The sequence below is a fragment of the Peromyscus leucopus genome, chromosome 1, assembly GCF_004664715.2.
Source record: "Peromyscus leucopus breed LL Stock chromosome 1, UCI_PerLeu_2.1, whole genome shotgun sequence".
In the NCBI taxonomy this organism is placed as follows: Eukaryota; Metazoa; Chordata; class Mammalia; order Rodentia; family Cricetidae; genus Peromyscus; species Peromyscus leucopus.
Window position 1 is genome coordinate 40,154,567 of NC_051063.1, and position 16,766 is coordinate 40,171,332.

At 44.2% G+C, this 16,766-nt stretch overlaps 1 protein-coding gene across 3 annotated transcripts in view; it reads right to left on the bottom strand.

Moving 5' to 3' along the window:
• Positions 1-1,307, bottom strand: part of Slk (STE20 like kinase) — a 57,125-nt gene extending 55,818 nt beyond the window's left edge. For all 3 annotated transcript variants that reach the window (XM_028874657.2, XM_028874656.2, XM_028874658.2), the window contains exon 1: positions 932-1,307. In XM_028874657.2, coding sequence (XP_028730490.1) covers positions 932-1,081 — 150 coding nt within the window. In that variant the 5' untranslated portion in view covers positions 1,082-1,307. The remainder of the gene's footprint in view (positions 1-931) is intronic.
• Positions 1,308-16,766: the final 15,459 nt, after the last annotated feature.

Below are 16,766 nucleotides of genomic sequence, written 5' to 3' on the forward strand. Positions count from 1 at the left end.
CTGAATCACGTGGTCGTGAACTATTTCTGAGCTTCAGTGTATTCATCCATGGAAATGTGGACGCTACTACTGACCTGACCACTTCCCAGAATTTTTACAGGGGCCAAATTACATAAAACTGAAAAGTCTTGTATTTATGTTTTCACTTCTAGGCAACCCTGTGGATCCTTCCCCTAAACTGCGGCTCATAAGAACCTCACCCTTCAGGAAGTAAATATTCCAATGACATCATTCATATACTTCCTAGGACAATGTAAACAGTTAACATTCACACCTTCATGTTGAAACATCAAACCTCTATTGAAATAAATAAATACGCGTGTGGTTTTTTAATTCCTCAAGCACTGGTAGAGCCAATGCTTATTATATTTAGAAACTAGGATGAAAGGCAGATTTTCTTCTGGAAGTTTTCTGTCAGAAATTCCATTCCATGTGGCCAAGCAACCAACTCAAGGACAGACTTTGCCATCATCCAGTAAAAGGCAATCACTTTGTTCTTGTTTTATTTGAACTACAGATACTGCCAGTTACATGCCCCTATCTCCCAAAAGTTACCTGTTTTGGTGCAAGCGTGCATGCAAACGCCATTGGTAAACAAACATGAGCACACTGAAAAGCCGACAGAGTTTCCGATTTTAAAATACTTGAGGGCCACAGCCGCCCGCTCCTCCCATTAAATTACACTCATTTCTTTCCAAGTTTGACAGGGTGGACTGTACAACCTCACTCTCGGAACTGCATCCGGCCCCAGGGTATTCAGTAGACCCTACGGGGAGCCACAGCTTCGACGCTGAGCTGAAGTTTCAATGCATAAAGCCCAAGAAGGGGGCAAGACCCGGGAAGGGGTGTGGGGGGGAGGTCCTCGCGCCACCCTGGACAGGCCGGCGACCGTTTCATCTCCTAAGCCAACTTCCCGTTTTCTCCCTCTCACCTTATACACTTTCCCAAAGGCTCCGTCGCCCAGTTCTCCTATAATCTCCCAAAACTCTTCGGGGTTCAGGTCTCTCTTCACGTGCTCGTACTGCTTCTTCTTCTTCTCGCTCCCCAACTTGAAGATCTTACGGAAATTGAAGAAGGACATTTTGCCTGCCCACCAGAGTCCCTTGCACTTAAAGGGCTAGGAACAATAAAAGGCAAAGTTTGTGGCGCGTCGTCTCCCGCGCGAGCCCGGGGTCCGGGCCGCTCCCGCCTGGCGCTCCCCGGAGAAGGCGGGGCGGCGACCGAGCTCCGGCCGCGGAGGGGGGCGCGCGGCCGCTGCGAGCCGGGACGGCCGAGCGGCGCCGTGGACACCTCGCTCGCGGGCCCGGGGGGCTGCACCTGCCCCGGCGCTCGTCGCCGCCCCGCAACCGGGCCGCACCGGGCCGAACGGCGCGGACGCCCGCGGCCCGCGGCGCCTTAGGCCCGTGTCACCGCGCGTCTCCCGGGGCGGCGGCCACTCCGGGCCCGGGAAGCGACCGGCGCCCGCGAGGCGCCCAGCGGCGAGGCCGAGCTGTCCCGCCGGGGCCCCGCGTCCGCTCCGAAGCCGTCCGCTGCCGCTGCGCCAGGCCCGCGCGTCCCTCGGCTCTGGGGCGCCGCCGCTTCGCTCGCTGCTCCAACCCACACAAGCCTCGGCCCGCCGCGTGCGCGCGCGGACGCCGACGCCGACTCGCCGCGCGCCCGCGCTCTCCGGCCGCGCTCGCGCGCGCGTCCCGGGCACGCGCCCCGCTCGCCGCGCGCTCGCGAGGGCGTACCCTCTGGCCCCGCGCACGCGCGTTGGATCCGCAGGGCTCGCTGCCGGGCGGCTCGCTGGCGCCTGCGGCGGGAGGTGTGGTGGATGCTTGAGCGCTTCCATCCGCCTGGAGTGCTTTGAGTTGACCTCCCGGAGCCGGAACCCGGTGGCTCTCCGGCGAGGCTAGCGAGGTCTCCACCGGCACGACCCTGTTGATTGCGCCGGCGGATGTTGCCTCATTCTGCATAGGGGGAAGTGGGAAAGCGGGAAAGCTGGCTACGCTTACTGGTGCCTGGAAGTGGGCTGGTACCAGAACCAGTACCCCGAATACAGTGAGAGGGGAGATCCGGGCAATTGGGCTTTCAGCGGCAGTTCAGTGACTTTGAATAGAGCATCCGATTCCGGATTGCTTACTGTTACTAATCCTGATAGTCCTTACTGTTGGTTGCGAACGGTTGTGGATTAGATCAAAAGAAACAATAGATGGGAACCCTTTGCATGCACCAGCAAATGCTCAGTCTTGAATTCTTCTAAGTATGGAGGTAGTGCAAACATAGGTTGTAAAAACTGTTTAAAAGGTAGGTGTGGTGGAGCCCGGGGAGAGTGATCGCAAGTTCGAGACCAGGCTGGGTTACATAAAGAAACTTCTGTCTCAAAAAGTAAAAAGGAAATTGTTTAAGTTCTCATCTGGGGTGGTGACGCTCCCCTAATGGTAACCTCTGGGCCACCTCCACAGCCAGAAAACTGGTGCTCCGCCCTTGGTGACTCTTACCTGAGCTAATAAGTCCTGAGATTCCAGATCTGCTGGGGCTTTGTGGGTGTTGCCTGAAGTTTGTCAAATGATTTACCTTCCCCTCCTCCACCAGACAAAAGCCCTTTCAGAGCAGAGGTGGGGTCACCCGTCAAGGTGTCCAAGGGCAGGGCAACATTCCAGGGTAGGAATAGAAAACAGACCTGGTGAACAGAACAGGGAATGAGTGAGTGGACCTCAGGAAAACGTTTTAAAATTAAAATAATAGGCATGGCCAAAAGATGAAGCCTGTGAGTGTGAAGTAACTTGGGGAGAGGATAATAAAAGGCTCTAAATTGGGGCTGAAGGGATGGCTTCACAGTTAAACGCATTTATTCTTAAACACGTTTTGTGCCAACCCCAAAATGTAGCAAAATCTTTTTTCCAATAAAGGTTTTAAGATTGTTTTTTCAAGATCCTTCTAACTTTTAAGTTTTTTTTTATGTATAATTGACTTACAATGAACTGCAAACGTTTACAAAGGTACACTTTCGCGTATTTACAAATACTTACACCATGAAAATGACCTAGTCAATTTTAATTATTGTCATTTATGGAGAAATGAAGAAAGGTGTAAAGAATAAAATAAAAAGTACTATAATTCACCAGCTAATAATAACCACTGATACGATTTTCTCATATTTCCAAACAGAATTTTTTTAATGTACTAACTTAATTTTTTGCATAAATTAGATTATACCTCATATAAAGATTTACATCTAGCGCTTGTAAGGTTCTAGTATAATCTGTAATTGTTCTCTGCCATAGTGAGATATTTGGATTAGTTAGTTTTTTTTTGTTGTTGTTGTTTAAAATAAAACACTGATAAGTACCTTTATATTCGAATCCTTCCTCACATTCCTTTGTATTTGATGAGTTCCTCTGTGTAAACCACAGAATTAGATTTAGGTAAAAGGGTAGGTCTGTTTCTTTTTTGGTGGTGTCCATTTCAAAATAGGAGCAGCTTTACTGCCTGCCCAAAAGGTTATATACATATATATTAAATTTTAAGAAATAAGCCTGTAATCTCAGCACACCTGATCAGGGCTGAGGCAGGAGGCTTACAATGACTTCCAGGTTTAAAAAATATAAAATAAAATACAGAAATTATAATCTAGGAAGCTATTTATAATTCTTACCTTTTGAATTCTCATTCAAATTCATTCCTGTTAAAAGCCAAAGCTGGGCTAGGGAGATGGTCCAGTGGGTAACGTATTGGTGTACATGCTTGAGGACCTGAATTCAATCCCAAGGACCCATGTAAAAGCCAGGCAGAGCACATTTATAACCCCAGTGGTGGGGATGGAGGCAGGCCGATTCCTGGGCTCTCCAACCAGCCAGCCTAAAGCTCAAATTCCAGGTTCAGTGAGATAGTCTATCCCAAAACACTAAAGTAGGGATAATAGAAGAAGACATGTGACATTGGTACACACACACACACACACACATACACAGCTAATACTATGATGATAGATACGTTCCTGGCACAGACTATGATTATAGCTTCATGAACATATACCTGTCTCCAAAATCTTTATTAGCTATGAGCATATTTGTATATGTCAATCATACTTCAATAAAATGTTTTCTTTAAAAGAAAAGAAAAATTAAATGAAAAAGAGCCAGTGTAGTAGAGCAGGTGGCTCTGTGACTAGAGGGCAAGGTGGAGCAAAGCCCAAAAAGGCAAATAAGTCTCATCTGTGGCTCGTGTTTAAAAAAAAAGTGTCTGTTGTTCTATGTTTAAAAAGTAAAAAACACTTAGCAAAGGAAAAACTCAGACATCTTTAACAATTACAAATATCCTCATAGTTTTTTCCATATATTATGGAAAAATAAGTGGATCTCTTCTGAAAATGTTTTAAAATTAAGGTAATAGGCATGGGCAAAAGATGCTAAGTCTATGAATATGAAGTAACTTGAGACAGGGATAATAAAAAGCTCTAGCTGGGCGGTGGTGGCGCACGCCTTTAATCCCAGCACTTGGGAGGCAGAGCCAGGCGGATCTCTGTGAGTTCGAGGCAGCCTGGCTACAATGAGTTCCAGGAGAGGCGCAAAGCTACACAGAGAAACCCTGTCTCGAAAAACCAAAAAAAAAAAAATAAAAAAAAAAAAATAAAAAGCTCTAAAATTTGGAGATGGAGAGATGGCTCCACAGTTAAGAGCATTTGTTCCTGCAGAGGACCCAGGTTCAGTTCCTGGCTCCCACCTAGCAACTCACAATGACCCATAACTCCAGTTCCTAGAGATCCAACACCCTCTACTGACTTCCATAGGCATGAAGCATGCACTTGGTAAATGCAGGCAAAACACTCATTACATAAAATAAGCCTAATTTTTAAAAATTAAGTTCTGCTCTACTATAACACAATGACCATAACTCAGTAGAGATCAACACTCTATGACTCCATAGCATGAAGCATGCATTGGTAAATGCAGGCAAAACACTCATACATAAAATAAACCTAATTTTTAAAAAGTTATAAAATGCCATTGTGAAGCCAAGGGCAGGACAATTAAGAATACAAAAGTGACCGGGCATGGTGGTGCACTCCTTTAATTCCAGCACTCAGGAGGCAAAGGCAGGTGGATCTCTGTGTGTTCCAGGCCTCCTATCTGGTCTACAAAGCAAGTTCCAGAACAGTTCGAAACACAGACACGTATGCGCGCGCACGCACACACACACACACACACACACACACACACACACACACACACACGAATACTAGAGCAGCTGGGTTTACATTGTGGAACCCTGACACCACCACCACCCCAAAAAGCCACCTAAACCATGGTTGTACGCTGGATAAGTTTACTTGTTGTAGAACATTATTTTAAGATGTGTTACTTTTGTTTGTGTTGCATTTGTTTAACTCTGTGAAGCTGTGTTACTTTGCCTGTCTAACACACCTGATGGTCTAATAAAGAGCTGAACAGCCAATAGCAAAGCAGGAGAATGGTGGAGCTGGCAGGCAGAGAGAATAAATAGAAGGAGAAATCTGGGAGAGGAGAGAAGAGGGAGCAAGAGGAGGAAGACATCAGGGGCCAACCACCCAGCTACACAGCAAGCCACAGAGTAAGAAGGAAAGAAAGGTACACAGGAAAAGAAAAGGAAAAAGCCCAGAGGCAAAAGGTAGATTTTAAGAAAAGCTGGCTAGAAACAAGCCAAGCTAAGGCTGACATTCATAGTTAAGAATAAACCTCTGTGAGTGATTTATTTGGGAGCTGGGTGGCAGGCCCCCCAAAAAAAGAAAAAAATAACCAACAACATTTATACAACATCATTGGTCTATACTTTACAGAAGGGGAATTTTATGGTATGTAAATTATACTTCCCTAAAGATGTCTTAACTAGGAATGTTTTTTAACTTGGTGTGTGTGTGTGTGTGTGTGTGTGTGTGTGTGTGTGTGTGTGTGTGTTCATGCCACATACGTGTGGGTGCGCACAGAGGCCAGAACTCAGGTCCTCTGGAAGAACCACCAGTGCTCTTAACCACTGAGCCATCTCTCCAGCCCCTTTCCTGAATTTTTAGAACTTTAAAAAGAAATTTTAACCAGTGACAAGTAATCATTCAATACACAATTTAGGACCCTATTTACACAAAAGACAATTTTATCAAAGAAATAAGTGCAGTACTACCTTCACAATTTGCCTTGTAACTCCCTCTGTTAATAAAGGTATCATTAAAAATAGATATTTAGGAGAGGAAAAAAATGTAGCAATAAAATTACTCCTAATGATATTCTATTACACTCATTGATCAGTGCCTTGCTCAGCCATTATCAGAGAAGCTTCCCCCTGCAGCAGATGGGAACAATACAGAAACCCACAGCCAGACATTATGCAGAGAAAGAGACCTTGGAACACTCAGCCCTAAGTGTGATGTCTCCATCAAATCCCTCCCCTCAGAGCTCAGGGAAGCCAGTGGAAGAGGAGTCAGAAAGAGTGTAAGAGCCAGAGAGGGCATGAAGGACACCAAGGAATCAAGGCCTTCTAGACATAACAAGGCTGGCACACATATGAACTCAGAGACTGAGGCTCGTGTACAGAGCCTCCAGGGTCTGCACCAGTTAGGGTCCTAGAGCTGAAAGGAGAAGTGGACACATGCCCCCATCCCTAACCCAGAAGCTTTCTCCAATTGATAACCACACACAAATGAAAAATAAGTTTCGTCCATGGGAGTCTCACTGAGGAAGCAAATGCTCTTGGGGTGGGCAGGCTGCACGCCCAGCAGCAGACACCAACGGAAAAGGAACTCAGGGCTGTCTTTGGAGGCTCCCTGTCTCATAATGTCATGCCAGGGTTTGGGTTTTTGTTTTGGGTTGTTTTATATTATTATTTTCTATTTTTATTTTACTTATATTTTTTCCTTCTCTCTTCTTACCCTACAAGTCCTTTGTGTATATATTATGGTTTCCAGTTTAGTGTTTTTATTGAATTCCTGAGTGTGCAAATGAATGGGTCTCTGTTTCTGGTGCCTTCTCTTGGGCTCTTTTCCCTCTTTCTTTTGTCCATTCTAATGTGTTAGTTTCTGTTTTATCTTATTATATTTTATCTTATTGTTTTCCCATAGAAGCCTGTTTATTTTCCAAAGAGAGACAGAAAGGAGATGGATCCAGATGGGAGGGTAAGGGGGGGGCTGGAAGGAGTAGAGGGAGGAAAAATTGTAATCATAATATATTATGTGAGAAAAAAATTTATTTTCAGTAAAAGGAAAAATAAAAAGAAATTTTAAAATAGACACAGCATGTAGTGAGTAGTCCCTGCTTAGCAGGCCCTAAGCAGTTTGTATCCATACATCATCTTTCACTGCTGGCGCTAGTCAACCTCTCTAACCCTTTTCAGTGGCCGGCGAGAGTCCCACTGTCTACTTAGGGCATAATGTATTGAAGCACTTCTCGATTGTAGGCATTCAGGTGGTTTCCAGTGTGTTGTCATTGTGAACACTACCCCAATGAGCATGCAGACACAAGTATCTTTGTGTGTTTGTCTGATTGTGTTTACTTAAGATATAATCCGAGTAGATTTAGTAAGACAAAAACTGTATTAAAAATGTTTACCTATACTGTCAAATTAGCTTCAAAAAGTATGACATATTCCTCTTCATACTTCGGTCAACAGTATGTGTGTGGCCAACTGCACTCCCCCTCAAGAGCACACCAAGGTCCCGGGCTCCTTCCTTTGCTCTTTGCCAGGCTGACAGCCCCCAAATAACCTCCTATTTGATTTACAGTTCTCAGATCATGGGTGAAATTATGCCTTTTCAGATGCATTTTGGCCACTTTTATTCCCTTTTTATAAATGATCTCTTATCAATTAAGGATACTAAATGATTTTGTTAGTATTCTATTAATGAAATTTTAAAGTTTGACATACTTTGGTGATGTGTTCATGGAATTATAATAGTTTATACATTTCCACCTTGAAGTTATGTCATTTAGACTGATTTAGACTTCTATTAATAAACTATTCTGTCTACATGTTTGTGTTATTTATAATCAAAGTTTGACTTTGCTAAATTTTTGGAAATTTAAAAGTAAATTTAACCAGCCATCATGTATGCATCTGATATACAATATTTGGCTCCATTCTAGCCTCACTGAAGAGGATAGTAATTTACCTGGTAACTCTCTCTGAGAATAAGGATGTCATTAAAAATAGACACCTACCATACAGTGCTTACTGCACAGCTGGCACCTGCTAAGTGGTCTGTGGACGTCACCTCATTTTAACCTCACACCAAAGCTGATAGGTGCTGTGATAATCCCTGTTTGAAAGACAGGGAAACTGAACCAGAGAGCTCAGTGCCTTGCTTATGGCCTTGTGGATAATAATGGCAATCTGCATTTGAACGCAGGTCTTGGCAAACCTAACTAATATTTAACAACTCCACAAAGACGCTCCCCTTGACCTCACTAAGCTTTCATCATAACTTTCTTTGATTATCATTACAGCTTGCTTTCTCCTCCCTTTTCTTAACTTATAAAAACATGCTTCCACTTACTACCTCAACATTATCAGCACCCAAGCATGTAAGCTTGTGAGTGTGTGTATATATGTTACTTATGTTTTATATGCTTATATGCACATATGTATGAGTGTGTAAAAGTGTGTAATGTGTATTGATGTGTGTGTACATGTATTATATGAGCACATGTATATGTGTGAATACAGCTGTGTGGGGGTGTTTGCACAGGTGCCCTGTGTGTCTGTGAACATGTGAGAGGGTACACATATGTTTCTGTGTTCAGGCTGAAAGTTCTTTGAGATTAGGGACTGAGTCACCACCCTCATCCTGGTACTCCTAAACCCAACCCAGTGTCTTCCTATTCCATAAACTTTTGTTAAATGAATGTATTCAAGTGAAAAATGTATACATATATAGTAAAAGAAAGGGCACGTTAGCTCCTTTCCACTTCCACGATTCTAATTTAGACAGTAAGTTTCCTAGTTGGTTCTTTAAATGCTACTGTGTACATTAGGCAGAAGTAGTGAATTCCTTTGGTATACTCAGTGGTATAAATACATTTTTCTATCTTTGGGTATTGTATTTTTAGAAAGGAATTTTGCAAGTATTTTAAGAAAGATACCTGCAGTTATGGCAATTATTCTCCTGAAATAGATGTGTGTGTCATTCAGAATATCCCGAATGGGAAATTTGGCTGTCTCCCCCATTTTAAAAGTGAAAGAGAAGTAAACAATCACCTGCCTTAAGCTTTCTTTTGTTTCAAAAAAGGATTCTAAAAATATCCTCAGTTCCGATTCATCTCTCTGCATCATAGGGAATTGTTCCACACTCACCCACTTCTCATTCCTAGTTACTTGTACTAAAATGAATCATGAACATTTGGCAGTGTAATGAAAAGGCTTACCACACTGAAACCTTGGGAAAATAGAAAATGAAAACAATAAGGACCCTATTGATTTATAAGTAACCTTCAAACCTAGATCCACTGTCTTAGTGAGGGTTTCTATTGCTGCGACAAAACACCATGACCAAAGAGCAAGTGGGGGAGGAAAGGGTTTATTTGGCTCACACTTCAGCATTGCTGTTCATCACTGAAGGAAGTCAGGAAACCAGATCCCGGAGCAGGAGCTGATGCAGAGCCATGGAGGGGAGCTGCTGGCTGGCTTGCTTCCCCTGGCTTGCTCAGCCTGCTTTCTTATAGAACCCAGGACCAGCCCCTCAGGGATGGCACCACCCAACATGGGCTGGGCCCTCCCCCACTGATCACTGAATGAGAAAATGCCTTATATCTGGATCTCAGGGAGGCATTTCCTCAGCTGAGGCTCCTTCCTCTGATGACTCTAGCTTGTGTCAAGTTGACACACAAAACCACCCAGTACACCCACCCCATCCTGAACACCTTCTGAACTTTAATATGGATGTTCGATACTGAACTTTCTTTATTCTGACACTGACTATGTAGGAGTAACCCAGGAGCAGAAGCCACTGGCAGCTGCCTCTATGGGGCTGATAAAAGTTGCTATGAAGCTGGGTATGTGACTTGGTGGTAGAGCAACTAGTACAGTGAGGTTCAGATCCAAGAGCATCAGCAAAAGGAGGAGAGAAAGAGAGGGACCGAGGGAAGGAGGGAGTTCCTGTTAATTCTCTATTTAGATTTATTTATTTTATTTTATATTTTATTTCAGGTGTGCAATTATTTTACCTGCAAGCATATGTGTGTACCACATGTGTTGTGTGCCTGGCCTCTGCAGAGGTCAGGAGAGGGCATCTGATGCCCTGGAACAGGAGTTATAGATGGTTGTGAGCCACTCTGTGGGTGCTGGGATCTGAATGTGGGTCTTCTACAAGAGCAGCCAGTGCTCTTAACTGCTCAGCCATCTCTCCAGCCCCTGTTGCTCTCATTTTTCTGTAGTAAACATTTTCTGTGTTCCATAAGATGTTCACTAGAGGTGACAGTTCAACTAGCCTTTCAAAATGATTTGTCCTCAAAGGTAAAGAGGAGGGAGTGACCTGGGAAGAGTCAAGGGGGTGGTTTGAGATGAAAATAATCAAAATACATTGGATGAAACTCTCAAAGAATTCATTTTAAAACTTATTTTGGAGGCAGGGCCTTACTACATAGCCCTGGCTAGCCTGGAACTCACCAGGCTGGCCTCAAACTCACAGAGATCCTCCTGCCTCTGCCTCCCAAGTGCTGGGGTTGCACATCAAAACCAAACAAATGTAAGGGCATGCACCACCATGCCTGCCTAATAAGAGCAGTTTGGAAGGACTTGTCCTGTCCTAAAGCATCTGTTAGCCACTGGGCGGGGTTGTGCCCCTCCCTCAAGGCTTGCATATTTATCATCACACATGGCTTCAAGGAGCTGGAACAACCCAGAATGACAGGACAGGGTCACTGCTAAGGTCAGATCTTTGCAGCAGTCACCACATTAAATGACCACATGATCTCTAAGGGCTTTTGCGGACATAAAATTCTATTTCCATCCTGCCCCAATGTTTGATTGCTTTATGCGTTAGAAAGGCGCTCACGTTCGTTTTTCTGACATAATTATAGCTGGCCAGTGAATAAATGCAGTGTGAGTTTCAAAAAGGACAGCTGTCAAAACTTACAGAGAATCCCATCCCCCCTGAAAAGTATTTTTGAAGTAACTCTTAAGAAATTTACATAGTGAGACGGACAAGCCTGTCTCGGACACTAGGGGAAGAGGGGAAGATTTTCAAAGAAATTTCAGTGGCTATCTTCCAAAAGAGGTGTTTTGAGTTTCTACAGGTTGTAAAAGTTCTCTCCCAGATTGAAACAGTCCATCTTTCCCGGAAGCTCCTTAAGCAAAAAGGTAAACAACTCAAAATAGCTTTAAGAAGTCCCTAAAACTGACTAGATTCAGTAGCCCCTCCCCACCAGAGTAAATAATAAAAGATGACAGTCGCCTTCAGAAGTAGTGAAGCTGAGCTATAAAGAAGACTCTGAGACCAGACCAGATGCCTGGAAGAGGTTTAGACCAACTGAGGCGCCTGGAAAGGACACTCTCCAACCTGTTGAGCTGCCCACAGGCTCTGCAGTGTGCTCCAGGTTCCAGCTTTGTGAGCTGTCACCCATGCTGGGGTGGGCTTTGGTGACGCAGCTGTCTTTTGAGTCATTGCTGTTCCTGCAAGTAACCCCTCACCCATATTCCTGTAAATGATGCCAATAAAACTCACTGGTTCACCAAGTTAGACTTGGTGATGTCCGTACTGTGGTCTATGGAATCCCGATTTGGGGTGAGTAGTCATGTGTGGCGTCTTCCTAGGAAGAGTTTTGTCGCACAGCATCAGAGTTGAGAAAGAGCTTCCTAAATCTTTCCGACTACAGTACTCTTCTCCCTTCCTCCTCTTGCCCAGGACCCAGTACTTCCTGTTCAATCCTGTTTCACTGAACTGTCACAGCAATTACAAACCACAGTTTGAGCCTTGTGACGCCAGATCATTAGCACAGTCACGAGACAGTGCCTATGTGTCTGGGAAATCACCATCTTTTCTGTCTCCGTGGCACATATTTCATGTTGCTATATGAAGCAGTTAACTAAGATGGCTTCCTGTTAGAGGCAAATGTATTTTATATCAATGTCAACTCCATAAAATGGACATCACCAACTATAATGAGTCAAGTGATGTGTGGTTAAGGATGCAGTTGACTGAAAATATGGATTCCAGAGTTGGCTATTTCAAATTGCTACCATTTATTCATTCATTCATCTAACAGGTGGTCATCAATTTTTCCTGGTGGTCCAGTGTCCTAGGAGTCATTCAAAATCAAAACAGTCAAAAAAAGTTCTTACGTTCACATAAAACTTATATTTCAGCTGATTATGTGGGATTTTACTGACACTTGTCTGGGTGGTGGGGGGTGATTTCATGCACTTTCATCATCCCTTGAACATCTGGTAATATCTGGAGACAGTTTTGGTTGTCACAGCTAGGAGACAGGGTACTAGTGGCATCTGCTGGGTACAGGCCAGGGACATTGCTAACCCTTCTATAGGCACAGAATAGCTCAAAAGGATTCCCTGTAACCGTGTTTGAAGATGACAGTTACCTGTGAGGGAGAGTTCCTGGGAACCAGTTGAATGTGTGAATTTAATATATACAAACTTGCTAAATTCTGCATTGTGTTGTCTATGTATTGTAGTGTAGAGTCACCCCATTCTCTGAAAGTAGGGTCTATGTGCCCTCCCCTCGCGTCTGGGAACTACAGCTGTTTAACCAACAGGGTGCCGTGGGAAGCAATGATGGACTGGTCTCCAGAGCCAGGAGTTAAGCAGTTAGCAGTGCTGAGCCAGTCAACTGGCTCAGGGATGAAGGTGCTTGCTGCGGATTCCTTTAACAGATTACCAAATTCCTCTTCATTAAAAACTCAGCAAAAGGGGCCTGCAAAGTGCCCCTTTTGGCAAAGTGCTCGCCATGCCTGCCTAAGGACCTGAATCTGGATTGCCAGCCTCGTAGAAAAAACCGGGTAAGATGGCACAGGCATGTCATCCCAGAGCTGGGGAAGCCGTGGTGGCTGGTATTTGGTAGCCAACTAGTCTAGTGAATTGGTGAGCTCCGGTACCATTGGAGGTCTTGTCTCATTGGCGGAGGGTGATTGATGAAGACTCCTGAAGTCCCTCTGGCTTTCACATTCCTGTGTGTGGGCATGCACACAAAACAAAAATTCAACAAAAGGAAAATACACGAGTAAGGTACAGTATCAGAGTTGTTTTAGGCTGTTTATTCTTATTATCCAAATTGGGAGAAGATTGGTTTTAATTTTCCTACCAAAGGCTAATTCCCAGCCCTTACATACCTCCAGTTCCCCTATATCTCCCCTCAAGCACATCCATTCCCCATACCTAGGAGTATGTGGGTAGCACAAATAGGAATCAGTGAGCCATAAAAAGAACTTGAAGTCAGGAGAAGATGGAGGGAGGGCGGTCTGGGAGAAGTTAGGGGAAAGAGAGGGAGGGAAATATAACCAGCAGACATTATATGAACTGTGAAATTCTCAAAAAATAATTGAAGTGTTATATTTAAAAGACATGTTCATTAAGCACGGCAGGGTTCAAGCATAGCTTTGTGAAGGCTGAGGTACAGAGCCACCCCTCGGTGCCACTTCAGCCTCTCAGACCATCTTGCTAGGACCTGCCTTCAACATGTCCTTCTCCTCCCTTCAGTTGACTGCTTTGTTTTGCTCATGGATGGTTTCAGGTAACACAGACTGGCCGCAAACTCACCATGTAGCCATGGATTACACAGAACTCCTGATCCTCTCTCCGTGTTTAATGTAAGATTACAGATAACCACACTCCCCTCTCACTCGGTAGTCTTTCCTCCACTCTTCCCTGGGGCCTCCAGTGCCTGACTTCCCCCTAGGGCTGACCTCAGTGACCTGTACCTGACTACTGGATGAGGCCCTGTTCTCTTTGAACCTTTGTATCCAAAGTATGCTGATTCTAATCTCCCTCACGAACCAGCTGTGTTAGGAATTCTGGCTTCTAGAGTTCTCTTCAGCGTGTGGAATAAGCATTTGTTTGGCTACTGTGTGCTTTGCAAAAATACGCAGTGAAGTGGGTCCACACGGACCGAAATCCAGCCTGAATTTCATTTATCAGACTGAGTGCCTGTGAGTCTGCTTTGACCAGTCCAGTCACCTTTCTCTGGCTTTGACAGTGGTGTGTTGTCCCGGCCTTGGCTTCACAGAACATCCAAGATGTCTCATCCCTGTCATATCTCTTCACTAGTTGTTGTCCTGTTCTGTGACTTTTCAGGTCGTCCTTAAATATGAACTGAGTGACTTGCACTATCCTTCTCCATTCTCAAATTTGGATTGACGTTCTGTTCTTACCTCCCTTTTCTCAGAGGCCTGGTGCCTGTCCCTCCACTTCAAAGGCGATCACTGCCTCGCCTGCTACGGTAGAAGTCTCATTCGGTTCTGTCCCACATGGACACTATGTTAGTTACATATGCCCAAACTGAACTTTAAATCCTATGGCTCTCTAGTACAACTTCAAAAATATTTTTTAAATATATGGATGCTTTTGTTGTTATTGTTTCTGAAAGATAGGTTAGCCTGAGAACTCACTATGTGTCTAAGTATGACCCTGAATTCCTGACCCTCTTGCCTCTGTCCCTCAAGTGCTGTGTGCCACGTTTGTCTACGATTGTTTTTTGTTTGTTGGTTTGGTTTGGTTGTTTGGGTTTTTGAGACAGGGTCTCTTTATGAAGCTCTGGCTGTCCGGAAACTCACTCTACAAAACCAGGCTGGCCTCAAACTCAGAGATCTGCCTGCCTTTGCCTCCCGAATGCTGAAATTAAAGGCTTTTTTTTTTTTTTAAGACAGCCCAATAACTCTGATACGTATACATTACCTTTATGTTTTCTTCTTGCTGCATTTTTCCTGTTTTGTGTGGGCATGTGAATGTGAATGTGTATGTGTGCACATGTGTACCTGTGAGTGTGCATGTGAATGTGGTGGAGATCAGAGGCCAATATCAGGTGTCAATCTCCCTCCACCATTTTTAGGACAAGATCTCCAACTGAACCTGAACTCACCAATTTGAGCACATATTTTACCAAAGGCAATATACAGAAGGCATATATATATATAATATATATAATATATATATATATATATATATATGCAAATATGCTCAAGGACAAATTAAAACCACAACAAAATACTATTAACCCACCTACAAAAATGATGGAGATTTTAAATACTCTCCCCTGTAGATGTTAGCAAGGAAGCAGAAATGGGCCAACTCTACTGCACTGCTGGGGAAAGGTAACACAGGGTGGCAGCGGTGGTGGGCACTCCTTTAATCCCAGCACTGGGAGGCAGAGGCAGTGGATCCCTGAGTTCGAGCCCAGCCTGGTCTACAGAGTGAGTTCTAGACAGCAGTACACTAGTAAACCAAAAAAAAAAAAAAAAAAAAAAAATGTTGTCATAAAAAAAAACAAAAAAAAAGACATAGAGAAACAAAAAAGAGGAACTCAAAAAAACGAAAGAAAAAAGCAGATAAAAAGAGTCAGTATACAGTAAATAGAGACTAAAAAAAAAACAGTGAAAAACAGAGATGCTGACTAGAGGAGAGGGGGGAGAGCGAGAGACGTTGAGGAGCACAGAAACAGGGTGACAGTCTGGATGGCGGGTGTCAGAACGGTGTCAAACGAGAACACCACATCTGAAGTCCAGTGACTTTCTGTGTCAGTCGTACCTCAGTGACACCGAAAAGTGCCTCTAACAGTGTCCCTCAAACATGCCATGATGTCTGTTTCTGCGTGATTGCTGGCATCTGGCTGTGTGTGTGTGTGTGTGTGTGTGTGTGTGTGTGTGTGTGTGTGTGTGTGTGTTTGGAGACAGGATCTTTCTCTGTAGCTCAAGCTGGGCCTCGATCATAAAACTCCTATCTCAGCTTCCTGAATTCTGGGCTTGCAGTTATGAAGGCACCACCACATACAGCTTGGCAATCACTCTCTTTGAAACGGACAGATAAGAGAGACATGCTTTTCTTGGTATGAGATAAGATGCTGTGAAAACCGAAGAGAAGATTCCTGTGTCTGGGTCTGACCGACAGCAGCCCCCCTGCCCGTCCACAAGGTCTTCCTCCTGCTGTGATCCTTCCTATAATATGAAAGCCACTTCATTCGTCCTTGTAACTTCAATTAGCATTGATGTTTCACTGATTCGGGGACATTTCATTTCTGATCAGAATTCACTGAGTTTCACAAGACGTGAGTTAGTGAGTCTCTTGCAAGTCCTGTGCTTCCACATGAGTATTTCTGCTTTACTCAAGAGACCATCCTAATTCTAATCTTCGTGTGTGCGTTTCAAGTGTTTGCTCGTTCACATAACAACAAGGATTAGAGAATTATTAGGGGATAAAGATTGCTTTGAAATCGAGTATTACTGCCAACCAGCACCAGAACCAATCCAGCTAAACCAACAACCTTGGACGCCCTTGTTCCCCTTCCTTTGTCTCCCTCTCAGGCTGTGTGATTTGGTTTCCCAAAGGGAGGCCGTGTTCCATTCTGTTTTGATAGTATCCAGATCCCCCAGATAAACTCATTTACAATGTGGGACGCTCCTGCAAAACCACCCAGCTGCGTTATCTTCAAATCACTCACCCCTTTATTGGGCTGGCAAAGCCAGCTAGCTCAATTATTAATATCAAAGCACTGTAAGATGGTGTGGTTTTTATTAAAGAATGAGGGTTTCTGTGAAGAAACATTCAATAGCCCCTTAATTCCCAAGACTCGAGGCAAATTAACCAGAGAATTTTAAAAC